At 45.8% G+C, this 27,982-nt stretch overlaps 2 protein-coding genes across 3 annotated transcripts in view; one reads left to right on the forward strand and one right to left on the reverse strand.

Annotated features, from left to right (window-relative positions):
• Positions 1 to 5,563, forward strand: part of Kiaa0930 (KIAA0930 ortholog) — a 38,799-nt gene extending 33,236 nt beyond the window's left edge. The window contains exon 10 of the mRNA XM_055626927.1: positions 172 to 5,563. Coding sequence (XP_055482902.1) covers positions 172 to 212 — 41 coding nt within the window. The 3' untranslated portion in view covers positions 213 to 5,563. The remainder of the gene's footprint in view (positions 1 to 171) is intronic.
• A 944-nt stretch (positions 5,564 to 6,507) lies between these two features.
• Nup50 (nucleoporin 50) lies at positions 6,508 to 27,676 on the reverse strand. 2 transcript variants are annotated; one of them, XM_055627030.1, is made up of 8 exons: positions 27,342 to 27,676; positions 23,840 to 23,918; positions 21,811 to 21,894; positions 17,797 to 17,983; positions 16,019 to 16,678; positions 12,819 to 12,900; positions 11,086 to 11,204; positions 6,508 to 9,865 (listed from the first exon to the last, which is right to left on the reverse strand). In XM_055627030.1, the coding sequence occupies exons 2-8, from the start codon at positions 23,906 to 23,908 to the stop codon at positions 9,663 to 9,665; spliced, it is 1,404 nt and encodes a 467-aa protein (XP_055483005.1). In that variant the 5' UTR covers positions 23,909 to 23,918; positions 27,342 to 27,676; the 3' UTR covers positions 6,508 to 9,662. The 2 variants fall into 2 exon arrangements, with proteins under 2 accessions (XP_055483005.1, XP_055483006.1); XM_055627031.1 differs by lacking the exon at positions 27,342 to 27,676 and adding an exon at positions 27,187 to 27,309.
• Positions 27,677 to 27,982: the final 306 nt, after the last annotated feature.

Genomic DNA, 27,982 nt, shown 5'->3' on the forward strand with positions numbered 1-27,982 from the left:
TGTTCCTCTTGGCCTTTCTCTCTGTGCTTATCTGTTGCTAGCATGGGAGGGCAGGGTGGTGATGACCTCTGCAACCTATGAGGCCCGATCAGAAATGGTGGGTGTGTGGGGGCAGCTATGGCTCCCTCCCAAGAGTGTCCCCACCCTGCTTGCTCCCTCCTGTCACCCTAGACATCCTGGAAGTACGGCAGAAACCCATCCTGATGACCTAGTGTGCGTGGGGCCTGCACGGAGCCCCGGCCCTGCCTGGCCCTGGGAATGCTGCCAAGTGCCTACCTGTCACCGCCACCGGGGTCTTCTGTGACAAGCCAGCACCGGAGCTACAGCCAGGCAGGGCCGCTCGACTCCTGGGGCCAGGGCCGACTCCATGAACACCAGCCCAAACTGAAGTGCCTCGTCCTCCTCCCTCGCTGGCTCTGCTCCCACCCTGTGCCCGCGCTTGGCCCCCTTGGCCTATCTCTGGAGAGCCTTCTGCTCCCAAAGAGGGCCAGAGACACCAAGAGGTCATAGAGAGCGTGAAGGGCTGCCAGCTTCCAGAATGTTCTTAGACCTCCTGACCTCGGCTCCCGTTCCCCTGCTGGGGCTCTGTGCCAGGCCGCTGTCCACACATCCTACACAAAGCCAGTTGGAGGTTCTGTAATGCAGTACTGACGAACTTCAGCTCGCGGTTCAGTCCCAACTTGTTCCCCATAGTTACTACTTGTCGCAGTGGGTCCCAGCTGGGGGTCAGAGAGCATGAGCTGTTTGCCGGCTGGGAATACCTCGCCCTGTGCCCAGCTCCGGGATGGGTCTTAGCCTCCAGCTGGGCAGACAGGCCCCCATCCCCAAGAATGGCCTTTGCTTCCATCCAAAGAACACCGCCAACACACACACCTCCGACCCCGAGATGACCTGTGCGTCAGTCTCGGCTGGAGGGACGCAGAGTTTGGTTCTGAAGGAAGGTGGGAGGGTATTTCTGCTGAGGGGTATCTGATGGGGACCAGGGTGGAATCCTCCCAGGAAAGTTGTAGGCAGAACCACCCTGGGGCTGGAGCTCAGAGCGAGGATGGTGCTGTTGCCTCTGTCCTGTGCTTTGGTCAGCAAGCTGATCTGGTCTTCAGCCTGGCTTCTTAGGCAGAGAGGACCAGAGTGGGCTGCCCATGAGACCGCGCTGTTCTCGGTGGGTGCAAGTGGCTGTGTGGGTCACCAGCCCAAGCCTCACCCTGGCAATATGCTCTAGCTAAGGCCTCCTCCACCCGCCTGGAATAAACTGGAAGCTGGGCCTCCTGTTGCTGCTGGGTTTAGTGCCCCAGATTCTGGAGAACTCAGCAGTGTATGTAGGGCTCAGGCTCTCTGGGCTGGAGAGCAGGCCCAGGGGCATGGCTTCTGTCTGGCTCCATTCCTTGGTCTCTGGGAGTGGGGACTACTTTGGGGCTTTCTCTAGATTTTGTATGTTGTTATTAAAAAGCGAGCTATTGCATTTCATTCTGCCTCAGTTTGCCCACCTGTAAAATGGGGCTGATACCACCTACCTCACTGAAGTCTCCAGGGTTCAAGTGCATGGCTGGGTCAGGGTTTGCTCACCTGTCATTCTGCATAGCTTGGGTTGAGTCTTAGGAGTGGGTGTTAGGTGGCGAGGAAGCTCGCTCTCCTACCTTCTCTGAAATAACTCCTTCCAAAGGGACAAATAGTGCATAAGCTTAGACACTGGTATTCTGCTGGAGCCTGGGTCTCTGTTCTAATCTAGGATGTGGTCCTGCAGTCTAGGATAGCCATTTCTTTTGCAAGGTGTGAATGCTGTCCCCACAGTTGTTTCTAGGGAGGTCACAGAACCTGCCACTTCAGGATCTGGCCATTCTGGGGTCTGAACACTCTGGACTCGATTATCTTGGAGGGGAAATAGAGCTAAGTGTATCTTCTGTGGATGACTGAGGCAGTCTAGACCCATAGCAATTCCATTACTTCTCTTTTCTGGGGGGTCCCTCCCCCAGAGCTCAGCCATGCTCTCTTGGCCGGGCTTGGGCAAGGCTGGCTCCGCTAAGCTGCGGTAACCGAGTACGAGCACTTCCCAAGCTGTAGGTACAGTCTGTACCTTGGAACTAGGCTCTGTGTGGCACACAGAACAGACTGATGGCTGTGAGCGCAATTTCCAATTCTTAGGTACCATCATTCTCTTTGTAGAGGAGGAAAGCACCCCAGAGAGACTGAGTGACCTCAAAATTGAACCATGAGGAAGAGTGGCAGGAGGCAAGCTTGATCTGAGCCCTAGTCAATGGTCTGAACCACACGCTGTCCCCTGGTATACAGATATTTAGTCATATTCCCCTTTCTCCAAAGGGCACTTTGGAGTTCCAAACATGTTCTGATGCCCTTGGGCACTGGACTAGAATTGTGATGTTTACCTTTTCAAGTAGCTGATATCAGACACAGTGGCACATGTGTGCAGCCCTGAGGCTGAAGTAGGACAGAGTTCCTGGCCAACCTAGGCTACGTAGTGAGACCCTGTCTCAAAGTGACAAGTGACAGAAGTACCCAGAATCCTCCTGGGGTCGACTGGCTTCTAAGGCCATCTTTAATGTTTCTGGTAGCATGCCTGCCCTCATACAACACAGGGTGACAAATAGCACCTGGAATTCAAGTCCAGTTTGTTTTGAGGAAACCTAGGTGTCAGTCTTTAGGACACTAAGAGGAAAATGTTGTTTGCTTTGTGTCCAGGATGTAGGAGGTATCCCTGTTTCTTCAGGTAGTGTCTGTATTGCCTCCTGGGATCTTACTGGAATCCTGGCTGCCCACACTGGCAGCCCAAGCTATCCACACCACCAAAGATTTATTATTTAAAACACAGGCAAAAAAAAAAAAAAAAGCCAGGTGTGGTGGCACATGCTTTTTATCCCAGCACTTGGGAGGCAGAAGCAGGTGGGTCTCTGTGAGTTTGAGGCCAGCCTAGTCTGCAGACTGAGCTCCAGAACAGCTAGGGGCTACATAATGAGACCCTGTCTCAAAAAAAAAAAAAAAAAAAAGCATTTTCATTAAAAGAAATCCCAGCCCCTGTGTAGTTGGTCTAGTCAATAAATATATTTATTTTTGACATTATCATAAGTGGTTTTAAGTTTTTGGCCCAAACTCTGGATGTATTAAGTTTTGCTCTGATTTAGGTCCTGTCCATTTTTCAGGTTGGCTGTCATCTCTCACTTCAAAATCCAAGTATCTTGACATCACAATGGCTTCTCTCTGTTCAGGCTCATTCACCTCTGTAGGTCTGTCCCTGTGGACATAGTCACCCTGAAGAGTAAATACAACACCCGAAAGGACTAGGAGCTCTCAGGGATGCGAACATGCAGGCGCCATGGGCTCACATGCTTCACAGAAGTCTCTAACCCTCGAATGGCAGGTGATGCATCATCTGGATGGGCCTGGGGCCTGGAGGCCAGGTGAAAAGACCTAACTCACCTTTTGGGGCATCAGCAATGGCCCTTCCAGAGAGGTAGCCAGAGTGCTGCCTGTCCTTCTGAGGAGTGGTGGTACCCAGTGGGCCTTCACTGATTAGAGACTGACATGAACCTCCAGGCCTTTCTCTGAGCCTGAGACAAGTGGCCACTGGCCACTATCGGAACACCACACACATTATGTGACTTGACAGCTTGTGGCTGGGGTGGGGATCTGAGTTCTGCAGCAGGTAGATCCCCACAGGTGGAGGAAGCCATGGTGTGCTGACAGTTTGTGTTAAGTTTTCCAAGGTAACTTTGGGCCATGAGCTGTCAATGGGTTTTTTTTTTTTTTTTTTTTTTTTTTTTGGTCTGTTTGTTTTTGAGGCAAGAGTCTGTTGTAGCCCAGGCTTCCATCAAACTTACTGTGTAACAGATGACTAATGAACCTGCCTCCACTTCCATGTGCTGGGATTACAGGCTTCCACCAACCATACCCAGTTTTATGCTGTGCTAGGGTGGGGGTAGGGGGGTGGAACCCAGGGCTTTGTGCTCTTATTTGGGTTGTATCCCTCAGCTCTTTCTTAACTTCTTTTGCCTCAGCCCCTTACTTTGTAGGTCCAAATAGCAATCTTCTTCCAAAATTAGTGTATGAGAATTACACCTACAAAAAAATAATTGTGATTGGCTTTCCCATAAACACCCGCATCCAACAGAAAGCCACTCAAGGCAGGCTTTGTGGTGGCTGTTGACTTTGCTTTATGATTTCATGTTTGAGACATTGCTTTGCATTTTAGAGACATTTAAGATGAGTTTTCTTCGAAGTACCCCAGATCTGCACCTGTTTCTTTTAATGATTTATGTTTCAGGATAGGAATGAATTTGACTTTGTTGCAAGTTTTGCCACAAGATACCATTCTGAAATGGTACCTGATGATAGAAGCCATCCTATGGGAGGGCTGTCCTGCTGGCTGCTGGCCTGTGGAGACCCTAGGAGGGGGATAGTGACCATCCTGGCTAGAGGTGTGGGCGTTTCCAAAGCTGATCACATGATGCCTTTTGGGCTGGTTCTGTCCTCCCATGAAAATACACCCTGGCAGTGTTTTGGACTGAAATCTCCCAAAGCTTTTCTGAGAACCCCCTAAAAACCTTCACAGTCGTGGGAAGATGGCTGGAATCGAAGTTGGGCACTAAGTGGGAGTTAGGAAAGATCCCAGCAGGCATCTGACCTTCCCTGTCGCACAGCACCTCTGTGATGGGGCTGCTGAGTGGGCTCAGGGGTTCTGGCTGGCCTGGCTTTTTCAGGGCCTGCAACCATCACAGGTTGAACACATCACAGCCACCTTTCATGCATAGGGTTTCTAAAACATGCCAAATGACTTCTTCATGTCACAAGAAAGAGGGTCTAATATACTGTATACACTGGAGTTAGAACTGCAGTGGAAGAGCAGAGAAAGAGGGTCTTGAGAGGACACCATAAGGAACCAGTCACTACCCTAGAAATCCCAGGAGTGTTTTTTCTGAACTGGTACCTTTAACTACAAGGTGGTGGGAAGGAGGCAGCAGCTTAGCAGGTAAGCCATGCCTCTTTGCCATCCGTGTCAAACCCTGGCTAGCTCTTTCAAGTGGCCCAAAGTCTCTGCCCTGGAGGCTGGCTGCAGGGCCGGCATTCCAGCTTCCCAGCTACTTTGGGAAGGCAGTTCTGCTCTCAGGTCTTTTATTCTGACTCATACATTGCTGTCGGCCTGGAAGAAAATGCTCCCTGGAAAGGAAAACCTTCCAGATTGTTTGTAGAAGAGAGTAATGTAAAATAACGCAATCCCTGTAGCTCATTGTATATACCCATGTCAATTGGAGACATCGGATTTTATGCTTGTTAAAGTGACAGAGCGCTGGAAAACCTAGGGAAGGGAAAACTTGCTTCCAGGAATGGGCGATAAAAGAACGGTTCCTGTTCTTAACAGTGTCACTCACTTGCCTCCTACAGCCTCATGTAAGCCAACAGGCTATCAAAACTATTCTCCTCTATGTGGATGGCTTTCATTTTGGAATCTGACTTTAATAAAGCAATTAGGTTGCTCAGTTTGAAATAACCATTGTTTCTGGTGAACCTTGATTATATTCTGAATAAACAATTTTACTCAAAAGACCTAGGCCAATTCTAGAAACCACTGAGTGATTCAATGGGCATACTGGAAAGGCCATGTGGGTCTGGTCCCTCAGCAAGTCATATTACCCAGCTTGTCACAAAACCCTGGGCTTGGGCTTTTCAAAGGAAAGGTAAATCCAATACATCCCTTCATGTTTAGTGAAAATGAGGTTAGACAAAGTCATGTACAGAGGCTAGCATGTTTCCTGGGAATACTGGCCGCACTGTCATCTCCTCCTAGGCTGAGCTAAAGGGTATTTATTTCATGGCTATACCTAGGAGGAGCAGGGAGGGTGCTTGCCAGCCAGAGTTGGTCGACCAAGGACAGGCATGTGCCAGGTCACCCGTTCACATACAATGGCTAGTGGAAGTATGACTGTACAGAACTATTATCAAACAAAACTGAGGCCTTGACCTGAGGTTCTGGTTCAGTGGGCTTAGAATGGGGGCCCTAAAAGCTGTCAGTTCTAGAAAATTTGTAAGAGCATCTGGCAGTGGGAGCCCACACCGGATCAGCCAGACTCATTAATGGCTCAGGCAGTTTAGGAAGCACCTGTCATTCACAAAACCCAGTTCAGAACCCTGGGGACAAGCCTTTCATTATTTTTTTTCCTAACCTGGAAACACTTTATAATTAAGATAATGCAATGTTCCTTAGGAAACTTCAGAATCTGAACACAACTCCAATGCATCACTTAATGGACCAGAACTTAGCGTGAGTAACTTACTTCTCCTCCCCCACTCTAGTCTGCCTGGGTTGGAGGACTGACTGCCCCTACTGTAATAAAACACAGGCAGCCCTAGGCCAGGCTGCAAGGGGCTCATCCCAGAGTCGCTAGTTGACCTTCCCTTGGTCAACTCCTACTTCACAGATGTTTCTGCACACTGCTTCTGTGTGCTTCTTTTCCCATGGATCTGCCAAGAATATCACAGGAACAAGACAGTGTCAAATGCTGGTTTTAACTTCCCATTTATTCACATTTCATGGATTGTTACACTTCCTCAAAGGCTCATTCAAAAGCTAACACACACTGAGATTATACTGCCTGACAATTCAAGTATTTTAGCTTTAGAAAACAATTTCCTGTTCAAGGTAAAAGCAGATTATTCTGTGTGATTGCTAAGAAGTCTTATACCCCTTTACAGATCTGTTAAAGGACAGTTCTCAGTCTGATTGCTTCTGGAAAGCACACAGTGGCCGTGTATAGAGCATGGGGCCAGAAGATGCCCTGAGGAACTCCCATTTCACCTACAAGTAACAGGTCATTTCTTTAAAAGTCCTACTTCCAGAATGACACTTGGTGTGAGTAGGTACTCTATAGCGTCAAGGGGCTGCTTTTCCTCCTTAGAAATAGTAACAACAGAGTGAACAGTCTGGCCAGAACAGACTCCATAACCTTCAAAAGACAGAGAAGGCTGTGGGGGTGGGGAAGGGGACCCTGACAGCAAAGTGGACTTGCCCCTTTACGCCACAGCAGGTATTATTTTTTTGGCACACAGCATGTAAAAAATAGGATTTAGAACTGAAATGGTAAAACAGAAAATCAGCCCAACAGTCAGACTTGTCCCGGACACAGTCACAGCCGGTACGGTGTGAGGCCAGCGAGGGGCTGAGGCTTTGCTTGCTGGGAATGTGTGAAAGCGTGAGCTACAGTGTGGGAAGGCCCAGGCTTAGCATCTGTCTGATGCACCCTGACCACAGAGAACACACACTTCCTTCAGGCAAGTATAAGACTCGGCTTTAGATTTTCAAACTGGAGATAAACACCTCAGTTCACATTAAACATACAACAGGCAAGGTTCTAACATATTAAAACATAAATGAAGTCTAAGCCATGGGTTGGAACCAGCTACTAACACAGTGGAGGGAGAACAGAGAGCCCTCAAGAGGCCTTCCTGTGACTCACAAACTTCAGTGACTCCACACTGTGTTAAATGCAGAGCACTGAGACAGCTCCTAAAGGATAAAGACAAGACATACTGAGTTATGGTCACACCACATCTCCCCTGTAATTCTTGCTTCCAAAAGTGATAGTCTTAGCAGCAAACTTTGCTGGGAATGTTAGGAAAGAGAAAACCACACCCACTAATTTACAATTAAAACTGGCTAGGGAGCTTAAAAGGCAATCCAGTAATGACCTTTTTTGCTTTTATTCATTTGGTAAATATTCAAGGCATGGGCAGATGCTCACAGAGCACTGCCACCATGGAGAAGTTCCTGAAAGCGCACAGGAGTCTGTCCCTGGCCAACCCCATGGGCATGTGGCTCCGTGGTACTGTTCTGAAATGCATTCCCTCATTTCATCTTTGGAAAGCTGGGCAAACCCAATGTGAACAGGGCAGGGCCAGTGATCACAGAAGCAGCAATTTGCTTGCTAGAAACCAATTCTCAATGTTGAAAGGCAAATAGATGCACAGCACCTCAGGTCCAGAGCACAAGCAAAAGCACACGTCTATAGATACATGCCAAAATGCTCACCAGAGCATTGTGACATCCATTGATAAACCCTACCATCCTGCCTTAAGACTACTTGACTAGCACAGGGCTCAGGAGGCGGAGGCAGGTGGATCTGAGTTCAAGGCTAGCCGGGCTACATAGTAAGACTGAGACAGCATATGAAAATGTTAACCAGGTTCCTTCCCCACCTCTGGCATTAGTTTTAAGAAAGCAACTGTGCACCACCCAGTTTTTGTGACTGTTTGCCCAGGTCAGACGTGTGTTACTATCTGAGCACTCGAGTATGCACTTCTGGGCACAGTCCCTGAGCCTTCAGATAAGATCTGGTCCTAGTGGTCAATGGTTTTATAAGGAATGAAAACTGGAACTCTAATTCAATCTTTTTTGGTGGAGGGAAGGAGGGGAGATGGTGTTTTACTATGTACCTCAGGCTGTTGTTAACTCATGCAATCTTCCTGCCTCAGCTTTTCCAGCACTGGGATTACAGGCATGAACCATGACCAGCTTGTCATCAAATCTTGCATTTAACTCAAGTGTCTGGTCTTCAGAGAATGCTAATATCAGTAACCTCACAGCTCTGAAGTGACATGAATGGCCCGTGCAGAACCACGGCTTTCTTCCAAATGGACATACTCAATACCACCTCATCCTTAAAAAAAGTAAAAAATGGGTTTTTCAGATGCCAAATAACATGCTGCTGTATGAAGCTATAGGCCCAACCGGTTTTCCATGCTTGTACTCTTGCTTCCCATGAGCACATGGCTCCTAAGAGGTCTTCATTCAGGCTGCGCCTGCCAGGGCTCACCAGGGAACAAACAGCCATGAGCACACATTTTTTTTTTCAGCATGGTTTCACTTTTTTCTTTTAAAATAAAGGCTTGTTTATGGTATAAACGATATAAAAACATTAGCAAATTTGTGCTTTTAAAATCCATTATTCCTGACAGCCCCCTCCCATGTTAACTGAGGGAGGTAAACAAGTAAGAGCACCTCATGAGCAAAAACTACAAAACCCAGTCTCTAAAGCGCCAGCTCCCCACGAGCCACTCATGTCCTTTTCCATGAAAAGGCAGTTCCTGGATCAAACAGCCCCAGGTCAAAGGCCAGCACCTGCAAAGAACAGGCTGATGACAAGCAGACACCCAGTACCCACAGTTCAGCTCAGAAGGAAACAGGGCAAGCTCGGTCACAGTGTGGTGGCGTAGTGTTTGGCAGAAGTGCTACCACGGGTCAGACAAGCCCAAAGGAGGGGAGCAGATGGGTGTCTTCTGGAGCGCTGTGGGATAACGCCACAGATCCCCCTTGGCAGGCAGAAGAGCAGAGCCCACAGCTGTCTGAGGGAGACTTTGGAGAGCTAACCGATACCCTGATGCAGTCCAGTAAGAATCACTTAGGTTAGTTTACTCAATGAATAAACATTAAAAAAAATCTTCCCAAACTTTTCACTCCAATGTATTTTGCTTAGTTCTCAGGAAGGGAGAAGAGCTTCGACACACCGAAAGGATTTATTGGCCTTAATCTTCCTCACAAAAGTTTCAAGTTACCTAGAAGTTCTCAGAATGTCACAGTAAGAAGAGGAAAGAATGTGACTAAGTTTAGGGGGCAGGGGGGAAGCAGCAATGTGGCAACATTCCTTGGTCAGCCTCAGTGCTTAGGCGTCCTTTTTCTGCAGTAAAATCTTGTGCAATTCATCCGCATCCTCGCTAGTCTTCACCCGAATCAGCATGGTGACAGGGACGGTGGGCTGCTTCTCATCAAGTGGGGGGTTGGGAACACAGACGATGAGGACATTGTTTTTCCCTGTTCGGGTGCATGGCATATTGGGTGGAATCAGAACATTCAGCAGTATGTTGCCTTTGAGTAAACAAAGAAAAATATTTATCAAAACATACAAAAATAAATATATAAAATACATATCAAAACTGTAGGATTCATAAGAGGCTAAGATTCAACCGTGAAACAGTTTCTTCATGTATTCAAAGTTATAGCCACAAAGGCTTTCATTTCTTGTGCGCAGAGTGTAACAAACTGTAGGGGAGGTGGGGGTTGACAGGCACCAAGGGAGCAGAGGTGCTTCCTGTTTCTCCGGCACACTCTGAAATCTGAGGCAGGAGCTTTGGTCCAGAGCTTCACCTGCTTACAACCCTTGTAACTGCATGTAAAGAGGACTTGATGGTAACACCTGGATCCAGATCTTCACCATTTCATGGGACTTACTGATGAGGAGTCAACAAAGAAACAGTGTTTCTCACCAACACTGCTCACCAGCCAAGAGTGACATGAGGGTGATACTGTCATAGTTAGCCAGTGAGTCACAGGAAAGAGAACCCCAGGAGTATTTCAGGGGTGGCCGGCAGAGCCTCGCAGTACTGACATGTCATAGGCCCCTGCTGTCAGAGCTCCTCTTTTAACGGACTGTTACAAGGGTCACCTGAAGTGGGGTGGACTGGACAGTAATGTGGTATTCTTGCTCTATAAAAAACATTCCCTAGGGCTGGGAAGATAGCCTCATTAATAAGCATGCAAGCACAAGGGCCTGAGTTCAAATACTCAGAAACCATGTGAAAAGCTGGGGAGAGCGGCACATTCCTGTGATCCCAGCCTGGAGAAGTGAGGAAGGGCAGGAATGGGGGCTGTGGCACAAACAGGTGGATCCCTGACACTCACTGGCCAGCCAGCCAAGCTGACCAATGAGCTTCAGGTTTAGACAGACCTTGTTCCAAAAATAAAGGTAGAGACCAGCTAAGGAAGGAGACCTGACATCCTCGAGCCTCCATGTCACAGCCTTCCCCACTAAAAGACCCCTAAACTGAAACCTGTAACTTCTCCTTTCTGCTCACCAAACCACTCCTATGACACACTCCAACACAAGCGAAACTCTTTGTGGTACTTCTCCACTAAAGCTTTTAACAATAGGCCCGCATCATGTTCCCGATATTCAAAACCAAGTCCTTATAGTAATCAAAGATGAATCTGGCTTCATGATCTCTTTATCATAAAACAAACCCCTATGATTGATCTTTAAAATCCAAAGAACTGCAGTGTCAAGACAAAGCTCCATACAGGGTACCCACCTAGATTGGTGTCTGCCCGCACCAAGAGCTGTGTCTTCTGATTTGCTGTGGGTTTTAAATGCAGGGTCCCCACACCCTTCTCTTTAAATTCATTGTCTTTCTTGTAAAATAGTTTGCACCTGTGGGGAAAACAACAGCTATGCTTAGGCATCCAACAAGTCAGTTTGCTGACTACTGTTCCCCTCCTGTACGATAACTGCAGTGGGTAAGGATAAACCCTTCTTTGCCAGATTGATGATACCTGGGTAAAAGAATAAAGACTTAGATAATCTAGTTAGATAGTTTAGAATTTACCTCCCTGGCCCACCTTTCTTTGTAGTGCTGGGCATGGAATCTGAGGCATGCTAGGCAAGCACTTTGTTGGTGAGTCACAATTCAATTCCCTTACACACCCTTTATAATGCCCCAGACCATTTTTCCTCAGTCAGTCAACATCTCAGCTGACCCACTTCCCACTGTCCCCTCTCATGTACCCTATCCTGAGTGGCACAGCAGACTAACTCTCTAAGGATGGGTACAGACTCAGCAGTCGGCTTGCATCTCTCCCACCCTGCTTCCGCCCTTACTTTTAATTTTTTCAAATCCTCTTAAGGCCTTCAATTTTTGATCCTTTAAGACACAGAGATAAATCTGGACTAGACTGTGACTATGGATAAAGTAGTACACTGTTTTCCAAGCCTGTGTGTTACATGCAGATCCTTAGGTTATTAAGAAAATCCTGCCAGCACCCCAGAGGTGGAGGCAGGTGGGTCTATGAATTTAAGGCCAACCAGGGTTATACAGAAAGTTAAGTCAGCCAGGCCGACTCAAAACAAAAACAATCAACAAAATTACTATTTGCTCCTTTGACTCACTCTGATGAAGCAGACCCCTGCACACCCCAACAACACACAAAACGATTAAAGTCAGGATCGTTCCCATGTGTCACTCGTATCATGAAAACTGTTTCTGCCTAAGAAGCTCTTGAAATAAACAAGAACTCTATGGCCCATGCAGGGGAAAACACTCTAATGTCTTCGCCTTATAAAAACACCACTGGAAGCTTCTCAAATAGGACAAATGTTTCCCAGTAAATATCTCAGTACAAGATAATCTTATTTAATTCCTAACAACAGAATTTAAATTTTCCTTCCAGCCTTCTTCACAAGAGGTAGCTCTTGATGCAAAACAACAGCTTCCAACACCAGAGGAGAGACAGGCTCATACACCCAAACAGGGCATGTCAGGACCCTGTGCCTTACTTTGGCTATGGGCAAATGCACAAAGGCCCACCCCATTCTAGGGACCACAGACACCTCTATGCTGACAGCAGAAGCAGAGCCAAGGCTAAGATCAGTAACTAGGAGACTTTCTGTGGGAGAAGGGAGGAAAAAAGGTTGAGAGATGAGATAAGGAAGTCTATTTCTAAAGTACTTACAGGGAGATAAGCAGCTCAAGTCATAGAGGAGCTAAGATGTACCTAGTGCATCTTTAAAATTGGTTTTAAACATAAACAGGTCAAGCAGGGCAGTGGTGGCACACACCTTTAATCCTAATACTTGGGAGGCAGAGGCAGGCGGATCAGGAAAGCCTGGTGCCAGGGTAAGTTCCAGGACAGCCAGGGCTACAGAGAGAAACCCTGTCTCGAAAACCCAAAAACTAACCAACCAAACAGGCCCATCATTCTTCCCTGTTGCAGCTCAGAGTCTGCTTAGCTAGAGTGAGACCTGCAAGATCCCCACAGAACCACTCACTTTTTGGAGTAGAACGCATCCTCCTCCTTCACTTCAGTCACTACCACCTTGGGTGGCTCATCATTCTCTTCTTCATCGCCATCTGGCACAGAAACAATTCAGAGTCACAAACGCTTGGTCCCTCCCCACCATCCTGAATATCAACCTGGATCACTCCACGTAAATATCTGTGAACACCTTACTGTTTCAAGGGAAGAGGAGCCAGCTGGATTTTGTGAAATCTTATTTAGTTAGTTAGTTAGTTAGTTATTTAGTGTGCATGTACTTTGTACATACACACATGTATACTGAGTGGAGATCAGAGGATAACTTGTGGGATTTTGGGTTCCTGGCATCAAACTTAAGATTGTCAGGCCTAGAGGCAAGCATTTGTACATGCTGAGCCATCTCGACCAACCTATTAATATTTAACAGCAACATTTTTCTCTATTCTAAAATAACTTCTAACTTGTAGAAAACCCTGCAACGAAAGCCATCCTTGTTAATTCACCAAAAAATGTAAGTACAAAATTATACAGACTCAGGTGGAAAGGGGCACCCAATACCATCTCCACCAATGTTCTGTGCCCAGAGCCACATTGTGCCCAGGGATTAGCAGCATCAACAATGGCCAAAATGGCAAAAATAAAAATTTTTTTAAAGGTAAAGCTTGTCAGAGAAATTGCTTCAAAGCTTTGTCCAAACTGTCTAAGGGCTCAAGGGTTTGATCTGGTATTACAGGACATAGCTCAATGGGAACGGCAGGAAAGGCACATTCTTTCAGCAAAGCCTCAGCCACAGGGAGGACCAGAGACACTGCTGACCCACTAACAGGAAGGACTCTCTCAAAGAGATAGGCAGATGTTTAATCCTCCAGACTAAAAGCAACACTAAGGACTTGGATCAAGACTGAACTAAGGTCCAACATGAGGCACTATGATCTCCTAGCAAGATTACTTAACTCAAGTGCCCAGGACTGGAGAAGGAGCTCCAGGAAGGCCAGGCACTTGCTGTTTCAACAAGTTCCAAGTCTTTCTGGTTAAGTTGTGGTAAACACAAGATGGCAACAGGATCTGATGGTACAGTCTGCAGGACTAGGGCATGATACAGCTGCCTATAAATTCAGGAGACACTCCCCTCTTATTTAAAGGCAGAAGAGAAATAGAAATTAAAGGGGTCCTTTATTGGACCACAGACCCTGACGGCCTGAGCCTATGGTGAAGAGAAGTTCAGACAGGAGAGCAGTGGAGCCTGGCTTGGTATGGCAGCACAGTGGTGCATTGGCAAACACACAAAGTCCTGTACCAATGGGAAATAGCACATTAACATGCATCCTTGAGGACTCGGTGTTAGAGGCTACTCCAGAGACAAAGGAAAGGAAGCCAAAGGGCTGAGCCCAAAACTCTATATTTGGCTCAAGCCGAGGTTCAGACACCTCGGCAGATACTGCAGCCTTCTGGAAGCAAGAGCGCATCCACACATGAGGGGAACACTGTGTATTTGCTCACTATTGCAAAGGCCTATCCTATCATGTCCTCCTCACCACTTTTACTATTTGTTTTCTTGTATTAAGTTTCTTAGATTTTGGGATTTAAACAAGATTTATCTTTGTATTTATTAATTACATGTATGTGAGAGTATATGTGCACATGTATTTATGCAGGGGCCTGTAGAAGTCAAAAGAGGGAGTTGGATCCCCTGGAGCTAGAAGCCAAAGTTGGGTTCTCTGGAAGAGCAAGAAGAGCTCTTAACAGCCGTGGGTTTTTATATTTTGGACATCAGCCCATTGGCTATTTAGCTCCTGATGTCCCCTACTCTGTATCTCTTTCACTGCCAACTGCCCTTTCTGATGTTCACAGGGTTCCAGGCTTCATGGGATTGTTTCCCTAGTTTTAACTTTGCTGTGGCCTCAGACAGTTCATTCAGGTTTTTTTGTGTTTTTTTTTTTTGGTTTTTGTTTTTTTCTCTTACAGACATTTTCTAGTGGATGGTAGTCATTTACACATAGGAACACTTAACTTTAAATATCAAAAATTAGAAACTTGGTGGCTGTGGTAGCATATGCCTTTAATCCTAGCACTTGGAAAGCAGAAGCTGGAAGATCTGTGAGTTCAAGGGCAGTCTGGTCTACACAGCAAGTTCTAGAACAGCCAGAACTACATAGAGAAAAAAAAAAAAACAACAACCCTTATGCCCCAAAGTAGAAATCTAATTCCTCAGCATCACTAGCAACTGCCCAGGTGTGCCTTAGGGGCCACCACACTGAAGAGTGCATGGACCATCATTTTACAAAGTTTTACTGAGTAGAACTGGTCCTGACCTGTTATACAGAGCATACGAGCACTGAGGATACCAATACCTCTGGCAAGTGTGCCACTGCCAAGACCTGACACAGCCCAAGGATGCTGAGTGTAACTCACAACAGCAGTGCCTTCCTCTGGGGATGAATGACCCTCCTTTGTACCAGGTCTGGACCCAACATTAATGCTGAAGCATCTAATTTACTGCTAAATCCCTAAATACTATCTTTTAAGCAAAATTCAATTTCTTCTTTTATTTGTTTGTTTGTTTGTTTTGAGGCAAGGTTTCTCTGTGTAGCCTTGGCTATCCTAGACTCGCTTGAAACAAAATTCAATTTCTTCATTTCTTCATTTATCTATCTATCTATCTATCTATCTATCTATCTATCTATCTATCTATCTATCTATCTATTTATTTATTTTGAGGCAAGGTTTCTCTGTGTAGCCTTGGCTATCCTAGACTCGCTTTGTGGACCAGGCTGGCTCCAAACTTACAAGGATCCCCCTGCCTCTCCGAGTACTGGGATTACAAGGCACGCTCCACAGCATCTAGCTAAAATTCAATTTTTCCAAAGTTTTTAATTTGTTTCTTCTATATGCAACACCATATGCCCAGTGCTTTTCAGTAACTGTGCTAAAACTTCAGCCTCTACTCCAGCCTGTCTTTAGTGCACCTTCTCTGTGCAGCTGGAGCTCCATCTCGCACAGACAGAGGCTATGTTGTCTGTGCACACCATACCAGTTCCCTCTCACAGAACCAGCCCACTCAGCATTTGTGAGTTTTTTAACACCCTATAAAAATGGGTCCTGCATTCTATTTTAAGGATAAGGACTAAGCAACTCTTGACACACACCGGAAACGGAGCACCCGCGCTGTTCCATTAAACCTGTGTGGATGTGAAACAGTGGCTCTGTATTTACCTTTGCATTCACTGCTGCTGCCTCCTGCTTGACTTTCTGATGTTTTAGCAGAAAACAGTGAAGGGGATGCTTTACTCTGGGCAGCATCTTTACCAAATAAACTAGAGTTTCCAGTGGAGAATGAAAACCCAGTTAGGGAGCCAGAGCTTAATGAGCCTAAAACTGAGCTCTCAATTTTCTTGCCAAAATTAAATGAGGCACTTGTTGCTCCTTGTGCTGCATCTGATTTCTTTTCTGCTGTAAACTCCACCTTTTCAGATGTGTCCCCCGCTTTGTTGCCATGAAACGAAAACGGTAACTCTTGCTGTACTTTTGTTGAACCAAAAAGGGAAGGAGGCTGCACTCCAATCGTCGCCCTGTCAGTCTGGCTCTCAGAACTGCTGCTGCCTCCGTTCTCAAGCTGCTTCTCGATCGTTGCCAAGTATCTCTCGTAGTCTTTAAAAATGGGCGTCAGGTCACAAAGTGGGTTTGTATTCACATGCTTCACTATCCAGTCCCGAACAGAGCAGTTCAAGCCAGCCAATTGCTTATGATAGGCATTCCCAGTGCAGGCAGTACTGGAAGCAGGGCCAGGGGAGGGCTGCTGATTGCTGCTATTACATTTGGGACTGGAAATCTTTTTGTCCACCAAGGTAGCAGGGCCGTTCACAGCAAAAGAACCTGTAAGAAGTTAATGTTCAAACACTTTAAAAGCTGATATGATTAAACCATCTAGGGGTTGATTCATTTACTTGCTTTTACTGTGTTCAACAGGGTCTTACTACATAGTCCCAGCCAAGCTGGAACTTGCCATTCTGTTTGTTTCCTGAGCTGGGACAACAGATGTATGCCACCAGGCTCAGCTACAACTTGGTTTTCGTACCACTACCACCACGATGTGCTTCTCATGTTACTTCTCAACAAGCTTGTGTTCATCAATTAATGCCAAGGAAATGGATATCGAGCAAATGCACCAAGTACATTCTGATTTAGAAAAGACTAGACAGGCCAGTGGGGTGGTGTTTGACTCAATCTGACATATGAAGCTAGAAGCAGGAAGATCAGGAGTTCAAAGTCATCATCCCTTGATACACAGCTAGAGACCAGCCTGAGCTCCTGAAGCTATGCTATGTGAGACCTACCTCAAACAAACAAATACCATACAACATATACTTTGAGAAAAATTAGCAAAATATGTCCCAGGCAAAAATCTGACTCAGGGCCATCTCGAGGATTCAGCTCATGAGCTTACTCTATGTGAATCCCCAAAGTTCCTGACTAATTCATCCAGAGCAGGATTAGGCATTCAGCAATTCCTGTTCAAACCTAGATCAGAGGAACTCATTTAAGACAATGCCACCCCAGCTTCCAATGGCCACCATGGTGGCAGGTGCACAGAAAGCCAAAGTTTTGAGCCTACAATTCCAGGGCCTGGATGTTAGGCTCTTGACCCTGAAGTCACATAGCTGGTACCTAACAGAGAACACAATTGCTGTGTGCAGGTGCAGAGGTGTGCTAAGTTGATCTACTTACTCCACGCATCTCCCAAGTCCCATCCTTTCAATACTACATCTGAGGACACAGTGATAGTAACACCTCACCAGCTGGGTCTGGTAGCCCACACTTAAAATCCCAGCATTCAGAAGGCTGAAAGAGGAGGATTAAGTTCAAGGTCACCCTAGGCTACATAGCAAGACCATGTCAAATAGAAAAAAACAAAACAAACAAAAACCCAATCTGGTAGCAGAGTTCTCTTTCAGCATTTATTTCAGAGGGGCCAGAGAGCGATGGCTACTCACCAAAGGATGCTTTAGGCTCCACTGCTGTCTTTGCACTAGAGAAGGGCGTGGTGCCGGCTGTGCTGTTTCCATTTGTCAGTCCTTCCAGAGGCTTCCCTCCAGAGCTACTACCAAATCCAGAAAATGGTCCACTTCCAGAAGGCATAACCAAACCTCTGAAACCTTTAAAGGCACCTCCACTATCAGACTGAAACACAAAGAGGGCACACTTTAGGCAAGAAGACCGCCTATCTTCAAATAAGCAAGTAAAGATAACAGCATCTCAGAACCAGCAGTGCTCAGGCATTGTCAGCACTGTACACAAGAGGTGCTATTAGCTATTAGCCAGCCCAGGCAGGAAAGAGGAAAAGATGGTACTTCTAAGGACAGCTGTGGCACAGCTGTCTTCCTCAAAAAGCCAGGAAAGATGGTCCCAATACAAATAGAGCAAATTCATGCACCTGCCAAGCTTCAGAATATATTGAAAATATTCCCAAAACAACTAAACCTCATGCACCTTTTCAGAGAACAATCACCTAAAGAAACTTTAGAAACATGAAATTAGATTAATTAAAAATACTTAGTCGGGCATGGTAGCGCAAGCCTTTGGGAGGCAGGCCAGTCTTGTCTACAAAGGGAATTCCAGGCCAGACAGAGATACTGTCTCAAAAAACAAAACAAAACAAACAAAAACAATAATGTTTTCTAACTTCTTAAAACTTTGGGGTTTCTAAACTGTTCTCATCCTATAGAAATCCCAGGAGACCACATTGCAGATTCTAGCCTTTTTACCAGTTAAGCAATCCAACCAGGGAAAACCTGTCTAAAGGGAATAAGGTCGACAGTGATGAGAGCAGGACACCAGCTACTATCCTCTGGCCTCCATGCAGCACAGAAACATGCCCACACAGAGATACAGACACATAAAAGCAACGAAACTTTTCATCTTTTGAGGGAGTTAGGGTAATAATGCTCCAGCACTTTCACTGGAATGCAACCTACTCCTATCTAAACAGCCACATAGGAAAATCCAACCACGTCAACTTAGTTCTAATGTTTGCATTCTTCTCAGTTCTTTATTACATTAAATATTTCAGGGTTAAGGACTCGCTCAGTAGATAAAGTGCTTGCCTTGCCTTCAGGAAGAATGAAATTTGGATCATGGGACTCCAGGTTCAGCAAGAATACCTAGCCTCAACAATGTGGATAGAGGTCAAGGAAGACTCCTGATGTCAGCTTCAGGCTTTCACACACACACGAGCACTTGTGAGTATCATTCATACACATGAGTGCTAGCAAACAAGCAAACACACACAGACACACACAAAGTAATTTTTGTAGCATAAGCTTTAGTGGAAACATGTATACTGATTCGAGCACTTTTGGAGCTGCAAGTCTGCATTAAAACCAGCACAAACATACAATTCTACAATATGCATGTGTACTTCCTTTTAATGTACCAGTTACACCAATACCAAACTAGAGTACCCCAAAAAGTGAAATATAATTACCATCTCTCACAAACATACACAAATTACTTATGATACACCCTCTTCATTTCCTGGACAGCCCATATCTTGGTTGGTTTTGTCAATCTGACACAAGCTAGAGTCATCTGGAAAGAGGAACCTCAATTGAGAAACTGCCTCCTGGAGGCAAGCCTAGGGTTGATTTTCTTGATTAATGATCCATGTGGAAGGGCCTAACTCACTGTGGGCAGCACCACATTGGGCAGGTGGTCCTTAGTTGTCTAAGAAGCATGCTGAGGATCAAAACAGTAGGCAGCATTCCTCTATGCCCTTTGCTTCAGTTACTGCCAGAGCTCCTGCCTGCCTTTTCTTCCCTTCATGATGGACTACAACTGTAAGCTGAATTCTTATACCTCATGGAGCAATAGAAACCCCAACTAAGACAGCCCAGTTAACCTTATTGTTACATTTTTCCAAAACAGTTTTAATCATGCCTACAGATCTTCAAATGTTTACTGACCACTCGTACATTATAGAAATAAGGAATGAAAATTCTTAAATGCATCTTCAATTCTGATGCTTTTGTTTATTTAAAAGAATATCATTTATCAGAGGCTGGCTTCGCACTTTGCGGCTCTGTGGTCCATGGCACTGAACTTCGGAGCCTTCTGCCTCCACCTCCTGAACTCTGGGTTTATACCCAGAGCTTCATTCTAGTCATGCACTCTGCCAACTGAGCAACAACCTCCTAGCCCCTAAGTCTAATTTTCTGATTAATCAAAATCTAAAATACGGGCTGGGAAGATGACTAAGTGGTTAAGAACACTGACTGCTCTTCCAGAGAACCCCAGCATGATTCCTATCACCCATACCAAGTGGCTCACAACTGCCTGTAACTTCTGGTCTCTTGTGTGGCACATGTACAGAAATACAAATTAAATCTTAAAAACAAAACAAAACCCTGAAATAGACAGGTGGATCTGAGTTAAAGGACAGCATGGTCCACAGAGTTCCAGGACAACCAGACCACACAGAGAAACCCTGTCTTGAAAAACCACCACCAGGGCTGGAGAGATGGCTCAGAGGTTAAGAAAACTGGCTGTTCTTCCAGAGGCTCTGGGTTCAATTCCCAGCAACCACATGGTGGCTCACAACCATCTAAAATGAGGTCTGGCACCTTCTGGCTTATAGGCACAACATTGTATACATAGTAAATAAATAAATCTTTAGAAAAAAAAAAAAAAAGAAAGAAAGAAAAACCACCACTACCTCCCAACAAAAGAAAAACAGCAAAAGCATCATCTTCCAAAAGATGGATGTGTTGCACAAATTAACAATAGTTTTCTGAGAGGTGGTGGGCCATGCCTTTAATCCCAGCACCCGGGAAGGAGAGGCAGGCAGATCTTTTGAGTTTGAGGCCAACTTGCTCCACATACTGAGTGTGGGACGGCTAAGGCTACATAGTGAGACACTGTCTCAAAACAAAAACAAAAACATACTAGATGACTTATATACAAGCTGTGAAAATGTACAGAGCTCTTCACGGCCTTTCGACTCTGCACTGGACTAAAAAAAAAAAAAAACCACCCAGGCCTGCCTAATCTTTTGACATTGCCACATGTGTTGGCATCCACAAACTTCATCCGAATACCACACAATCAAGTCAGCCTCCCCACCACACGTGAGTTATGTTTTAAATAAGCTTACAATTCTGTGCTGGGTTGTGCTATCCTGGGCCACATGTAGCCTACAGGTCAGATATGCTACAGTCACTGGTCTTCACTCACTGAACAGCTAAGCTAGATCCCCTCCTGTCACAGTCTGTCTTGGTTTCTCGGTCCTTACCATGAGCCCCATCACATGCCTCTTCTCGTCTACACCCACAGGTTCAACCCCATGTTGCAGATTCCCAGATATGTGCCTACTCTCACCTATGCTCACTTCTGCTCTGTCCTCTAGAGAAGTCCAAGTGACTACCACAGGATTTTCAAGTGATACTTCCAAACAGTTTCATTTAAGTTGTCTCCTCTACTCCCTTGTATTCTTAATGAAAGAACCATCAAGATGACAGCTTCCCATGCAGCCAGCCAATAAAGAAGTAAGGCCATTCTTTTACTGACACTCGCCCCTCCCCACTGTCCTTGGCAGCATGGTTCCATGTAACTCAAGATTGCACAGGAAGCATTCCTCTAAGGCAGATGTGGATGTGAACTAGTCAGTGCACTCTAAATGCATGCAGGTTACACAGAGCCTCCTAAGAACCTGTGGCTATACATTTGTTTGTCTGCTTTGAGTTATACAGTGCATATAACCCAAACAAACCAAGTTCACTTTTGTAATCTGAAGGTAAACGCGCCTCTCTTGTCACCAAGCCCAGGGACCTGATGCTGGAGAGAACTGACTCATGCAGTTGCCCTGACCTCCAAGTGTGCATAACAGGCACACAAGCATCCCCCAGCTATACATACACATATTAAAAAAATGTGAACGGGGAAAGCATTTGCTGTGTAAGTACTCTGCGACTGGGAAATGTAAGACAGACCCCAAAGCTGCAGGAAGCACTCACTTCAAATCCAATGTTTCTACGCTTTGCCTTTTTTATGGCTCTATTCTTCAAGACTTCTTCACTGGCCACTGAGAATGTTCCCACCTGCAAAAATGGACAAATTAGAAAGCAGAAAGGTGGGGCCAAAAGAATATTAAACACTAAACACAAACATCAGAATAGACAAACTTATCTGATATGTGATGCTCTTGAAAGAGTTAATTGTTAACACATTACTAGCACACATCAGGTAGTTATAGAGCACACCTTTGATCCCAGTCCTTGGGAGGCAGAGGCAAGTGGGTCACTGAATTGAATTCCAGGACAGCCACGGCTACACAGAGAAGCCCTGTCTTGAAAAACCAAAAGTAAAAAGAAACAACAAAAAACCTAAATAAAGCAAGTCACAAAATTTCCAGAAATCTACAAATCCAGCCTCCAAGTTCCAAGCCAGGGATAGAAATATGTGATTTCTAAAATTATAAACACAACTAAATCTTGCTTCAAAAAATACTCATGGCTGGCTTCCTCAGATATAGTAGACACACAGTCCAAGAAGAAAGCACAGTAAAATTTCCAATGTCAACAAGATGCAAGAGCTGTCATCCAAAAGCTGACAGATGCCTTGGCTCATGACTGGTGAAGCCCATTCTGAAACCAGACGTCTGACTCTTACTACCACAGTTTTCAAAAAAATTTATATTTGCTACAGATAGGATAGTGTCCACATTTTCCTTTTATAGAACAGGATCCTGTACATGCTACGCATGAGCTCTACCACTGAGCTATAGACTTGGCTCACTGCTCTGAAGGGCAGTCCTTCCCACCTGGCCCATAAGGCCAGATACCTAGGACACAAATGACCCTGTCACCAGTGCTTGTCTACAGTATACTGAGTGTGCTGTTCACAATCACCATTTGCTGAAGGGCTTTGGTTTCCCATCATCTGTTCATTTACCTGTGGGCTAGAACTAAGTATTTTCTGTACAAATTCTCACCAGCCAGGTGTGCCAGCTCCCACCCATGGCCCTTGTCCTGAGAAGGCTGAGGCAGCAGGACTGACACACAATTCACAGCCAGCCTAGACTACAAAGTGAGCCCATCTTATCTACAGACATTTCAGACTGTGTTAACATTAAAAAGACCCTCAGACCCACAACAAGGACCATCTGGCTACGCTTGTTCCAACTAATATAATTAACTTCCACACTTGTTTCAGTTGAACCTATCTGAGTTCTTTCACTCCTGACACTTTATATGGTAGTCAAGATCTTATTCCACTCCAGAACTGTGCTTGACACCAACACATCAACACATCCGCACCCACACGCGTGCCTCAATTAAAAACCTAGTCAGTTAAGTTAAAGACCCTTTAAAAACATTAAAGGGTGGTTTGGTTTCCCTAAACACCAGTGTATATATCAATACCAAAAAGAAAGACACCAGCCTACGAATAAAGCTGCAGAACACTTTATTCCCAATTTCTTCTTCCCTTTCCATCTAGCTGTGTGCTATAGACCAGGAGTTACCTTTGCTGCAGATTTGCTTGAACTGGCCTAGGAGTATCAACTAGCTCAAGAGAAGTAAATATGCAAAGATTTCCTCACAGAAGACAACTTTACTTTTGCTGGCAAAGAAACTACACTGATGTAAATTCTATTAAGTCAGTGGGATTGCTGGGGTGCAGATCTAGCATAAGAACAGCAAACAGCGGGGCATAAAGAAGCAATGGAGAGATCAGAATAAGTGAGAACTGCAGCTGACCAGCTCCCTTAACTTGCCTTCTAGTCCTGACTAAAGCACTCAAAGCACAGAAGAGCATGCTGTGTGTGAATCATGCTGTACAGACTCAGGACGAACATACACTAGCAGAAAAGCACATTCCCAAATGAAGAACAAGCTTCTACAGTATACACACAGCTCACGAGAAACCATCACTTCTCTTGCTGTGTTTTCTTGAAGATTTTTTAGTTCTACCATATTCTTCGCAAGGAAAGCAACTCAAGCCTAAAGAAAATAGCAAGAAATCACTAAGGAAACTGCTCTGTACCTCTTCAGCTTCGTCTTCTTGATCCCAATTCCTATCTGTTAATTCCTTCTCAGCAATTCTTTTGGCCATTTTTGTGAACCTAGATTAGAGAAAACAAAAATAAGATGTTTGCTTTTCTGCACCAAGATAGCTCTTACAAATAATTTTTTTGTTGCAGTCTTCATTTATTTTGTAATAAAATCACAAAATAGATAAGTGTAAGAAAAAGCAATTAACCAGTTTTAAGCAAATCAGACTTAGTGGGCCTGGCTCCAAGGGATAGAAACACAATAGGAAATTGAAGAAAACATGAAGTTCAGAGAAGCTAATTTTACTTTTTTAATTAAAAAATTTTATTGCAAGTAATTTAAAAAATCCTAGCCTAGGATCTGGTAAGCATGCTCCTGATGCTAGTGAAAACTGCATCATCGAAACTTTACAGTGGGCTGTAGGCTCTAGTGTCACATGCAATGCAGGACTCTTTGGAGAGGCAGGAAGAGACATCTGAGGAACACTACCATTCTTTCTCAACAGAAAGCCAACTCTATTTGGAAAATTAAATACAACAACTACTGATTTTCAAAATCTACAGTATTCAAGTTGTATATTGTATGTATATACAGTAAAGTCCTTAAGTCGATGCAAATATTCTTGCCATAAACATTTTTTAACATTTAAAATGTAAAGATGATTTATAAGTTTCTTCTTGGGTAATGATTTTAATAATGCAGTGGAAATACTTTTGCAACATGAGTTGTTTTCTTAAGGCTACAATTAATAGAAATGTCTCCCAATTAACATTTAATTGCCTTGAATTGCATATTGTGCAAAGCTAAGACAATATGCAGGATCTCAGGATATGTTAGTATGTAAGAATATAAAATGCTTCAAAAAACCACAGCCTCAAGGCTGAAGAGAGGGTCTGGCAGGTGAGCATGCACTGCTTTAGAAGGCGGCAAGTGTTTGATTCCCAGCACCCAACAGCAGCTCACAAGTATCTGCAACTCCAGCTTCAGGGGTATCTAACTCTTCTGGGTTCCACAGGCAAGCGGGCACACACCAACCAAATAATAAGTCTTTAATAATAATAACAATACTAATAACAGCCAGGCATAGTGGCACACACCTTTAATCCCAGCACTCAGGACACAGAGGGAGGTGGATCTCTTGAGTTCGAGGCCAGGCTGGTTATGAGTTACAAGACAGTCAGGGCTACACAGAGAAACCCTGTTTTTAGAAACAGTAACATCAAGGGCCGGAGAGATAGCTCAGCAATTAAGAGCACATATTAATCTTGCAGAAGACCTGTTCGGTTCCCAGCATCATGTCAGGCACTTCATGTGCCTGTAACTCCAGCTACACGGGATCCAGTGCCCTCTTCTGGCCTCCACAGACACTGTTTTTTATTTTGTTTTGTTTTTTCCTTTCTCTCCTCTCCCTCAAAATGAAAAGGAACAACAAACAAAAGGAAAAGAATTAACCCACACCAGCTCTTACTAAGGGCTTTGTTCCAACATTGTTTTGGTTTCTTCAGAGCCACTGGAACAGCAGGGGTACTTGCCCAGGCTGGCAGGTGGGACTCCTTCTTGATATTATCTCCATTCATTTGCCCTCAGCACAGCAAACCACTATCGCAGGCATCCTAGTACAGTCACTAGACATAAGCCTGTCCATCACTTAATGCTCTACAGCAGATTAGCCACTGCAGAGTGTCAAATCAGTGAATTCCAAAGCCCTCCGAGACCTGATGTGCAGGGGCTCTAGCTTTCAAATCTTTTTTTCAAATCTCCAATCTTTTACATTTCTCTTACGGGTACTTTTTCTCTAACTACAGAATGAATGATTTTAAAATTGAAGACCCTAAAATATACAGCATGCACTTCAAATAAATACAGAATTGTTGGGGGGGGGGAACCTTCTTACCTTCTCCCCCCCCCAACAATTCAAAGTTAATTTTATCAGAAACACCATTCTTTATGGAAGTGTTCACAGGTAAGGCCTATGGATCCACCAGGAAATTTTTCTAATCCTTACCTAACATCACCACCGGAGGGCAGAAGAAGCAAGCAATGGACCCGCTATATTTACTGTATAAATATGGACAAAAGGGATGGTGGAAAACACAATATACGGCACCAAGTGAAAATTTAACTTCTAAACTAAAAATAATAGTAACTGCCATAATAAAACAAAGCGATGAGGCTGCAGCCACTTCATACTTACTCAGATAAACCAGAAGGTAGGAAGTTTAGTTTTGTTAACTGATGACTGTCTCTAACCTGCCTGACTCAGATAATCCGCTGTTGAATCAGTGATCTGAGACATTACATATTTGAGAAAATACAAAATACTAGCTTTCAGGGCAAGCTGAGAGAGGCTGGACTTCTTTATCTGTGGGATGGCGGGGGTCGTATGAAAACTAACTAAGCATAGCTTAGGATAGTGCCTGCAACAGAGGAAACGCTTCCTAAATAGTAAAGAAACAAGTTCGGTTAAAAACAAATGGCATAAAATACTATTTTCACTCCAAAACTCAAAAGTTGTAGCGTTAGTAAACAAAGTTAACTCGAACTAAAGGCTAAACGTTTAAAACACATTTCACCAACCTGAGTGATGGCAATGGGGGAGGCTGAGGCAGGAGAGTTTCAGGCCAGACTAAGCCACACAAGTTCAAAGCATTACAGAAGACACACAGCAAAACCCTGCCTTAACAAAAAAAAGCACCAAATACCTACGTTTTCCACATTCTAAACAGTTAATTTTTCTCCTTTGAAAAGAAATCTCTGCGAAGTATCTGGAACAAGGCCTGGCCCCAGGGACTCATTTGCCAGCTGTCTATGGTGGTTATTAAGACTATTTCTGTTTTCTTTTCCTTTTGGGGTGCAGGGGTTAGGACGACCCAGGGTCTTCTCGTACGTGGCAGGAAAGCCCTTTAACTAATATGTTAGCGGGGAAAATGAATCCCCGAAACAAATGAATTACACCCGCGGCCCGGAAGAGTTTCCCAAACGTCTGCGTTGCTGGGTAAAATGGCACCACGAAATGCTTTCTAGATACGAAGCGACGTAGTTAGAAGGAAAAAATTCACTCTTCCCTAACGGCCGCTCCCTGCAAGCGTGTGCACCGAGTCCATCCCTGCTCTTAAAGACGAACTTCACAGGAAAACACTGCTTCGGCTAGCCTCGACCGATCGGTCACTGTAACGCCCCGGGGAGCCCAAACCTCATGCCTGTCTGGGGGCGAACCCGGGTGATCAACGGCCTGGGAACGCGGTGAGCGCCCCGGGGCCAGTCAAGGGGACGTCGTGTGAGAAAGGAAGGCCGGGGTGGCCCAGGGCAACCCTGCCGCCGGCCGCCGCCGCCGCCTACCTCCGCCCGGGCCGAGGCCCGCGCCCCGCCGAGCCCTCCTCCGGCCAGGCTGGATGCCGCGGTTCACAGGGCAGGAACCCGCCCGGCTTCACAAACAGCCGGCCGCGTCGCCAAGGCCGCCGGCGCCCCGCCCTCCCGGCCTGCCCGGCCCTCACCTCCTGGGCGGCCGCGGCCGATCGCGCTGAGTTCCAGGCGCCGCGGCAAGCAGGGGAGGCCCAGGCGGCGGTCGCGGCCGCTGGGAGCTTCCGGTGCGCCGAGCGCCTTCAAGGCCTTTGAGTGTCTGAGTCCAGCACTGAGGAAGAGAAACATCCGCCTAGCCCGGAGCCGCTACTGAACGGTGAAGAGAGCGCTCTGAGCCGCCATCTTATAACTCGAATATACCCCTCAGAACCAATCCGGAAAAAAATAAAATAAAAAAATTAAAAAGGGAGGCAAGAAACGCCCGCGTCCAGCTACTGCGCAAGCGCGTCGGAGACTCGGCCGCCGGCGCCACTTCCGAAGGACCGCCGGGGGTCGCGTGGCGCATGCGCACGCCCTCCCTGGAAACGGTCGCTGGGCGGAGCGTCCGGCCTTGCGCATGCGCGTAGGGGGCGCAGGCCGTGGCCGCGGAGCCGGCGCGGGCTAAGCACGTTGGTCACGTGTCGGCCGGCGTCCGGGTTTGAGGCGGTTCGCGCGCCGATCGCTACTGAGGCGCTGGCGGGAGGCGCTGTGGTCGGTCGGTCAGACTTTGGGGGAGGCCTCTCGGGGTGTAGTGGGCGGCCGAGGAGTCAGGCCGTGAAGCTGGGGACGCGGCTGG

This window comes from Psammomys obesus, unplaced genomic scaffold, assembly GCF_907164565.1.
Source record: "Psammomys obesus unplaced genomic scaffold, mPsaObe1.curated_primary_1811, whole genome shotgun sequence".
Classification (NCBI taxonomy): domain Eukaryota; kingdom Metazoa; phylum Chordata; class Mammalia; order Rodentia; family Muridae; genus Psammomys; species Psammomys obesus.

Excerpts from the sequence above, each read along its gene's own strand:
- Nup50 (XM_055627030.1), bottom strand. The coding sequence starts at position 23,908 with ATGGCCAAAAGAATTGCTGAGAAGGAATTAACAGATAGGAATTGGGAT. Across the intron at positions 16,679-17,796 it reads GGAGCCTAAAGCATCCTTTG|GTTCTTTTGCTGTGAACGGC; the intron begins GTGAGTAGCCAT and ends AACTTCTTACAG. Across the intron at positions 9,866-11,085 it reads GCGGGCAGACACCAATCTAG|GCAACATACTGCTGAATGTT; the intron begins GTGGGTACCCTG and ends GTTTACTCAAAG.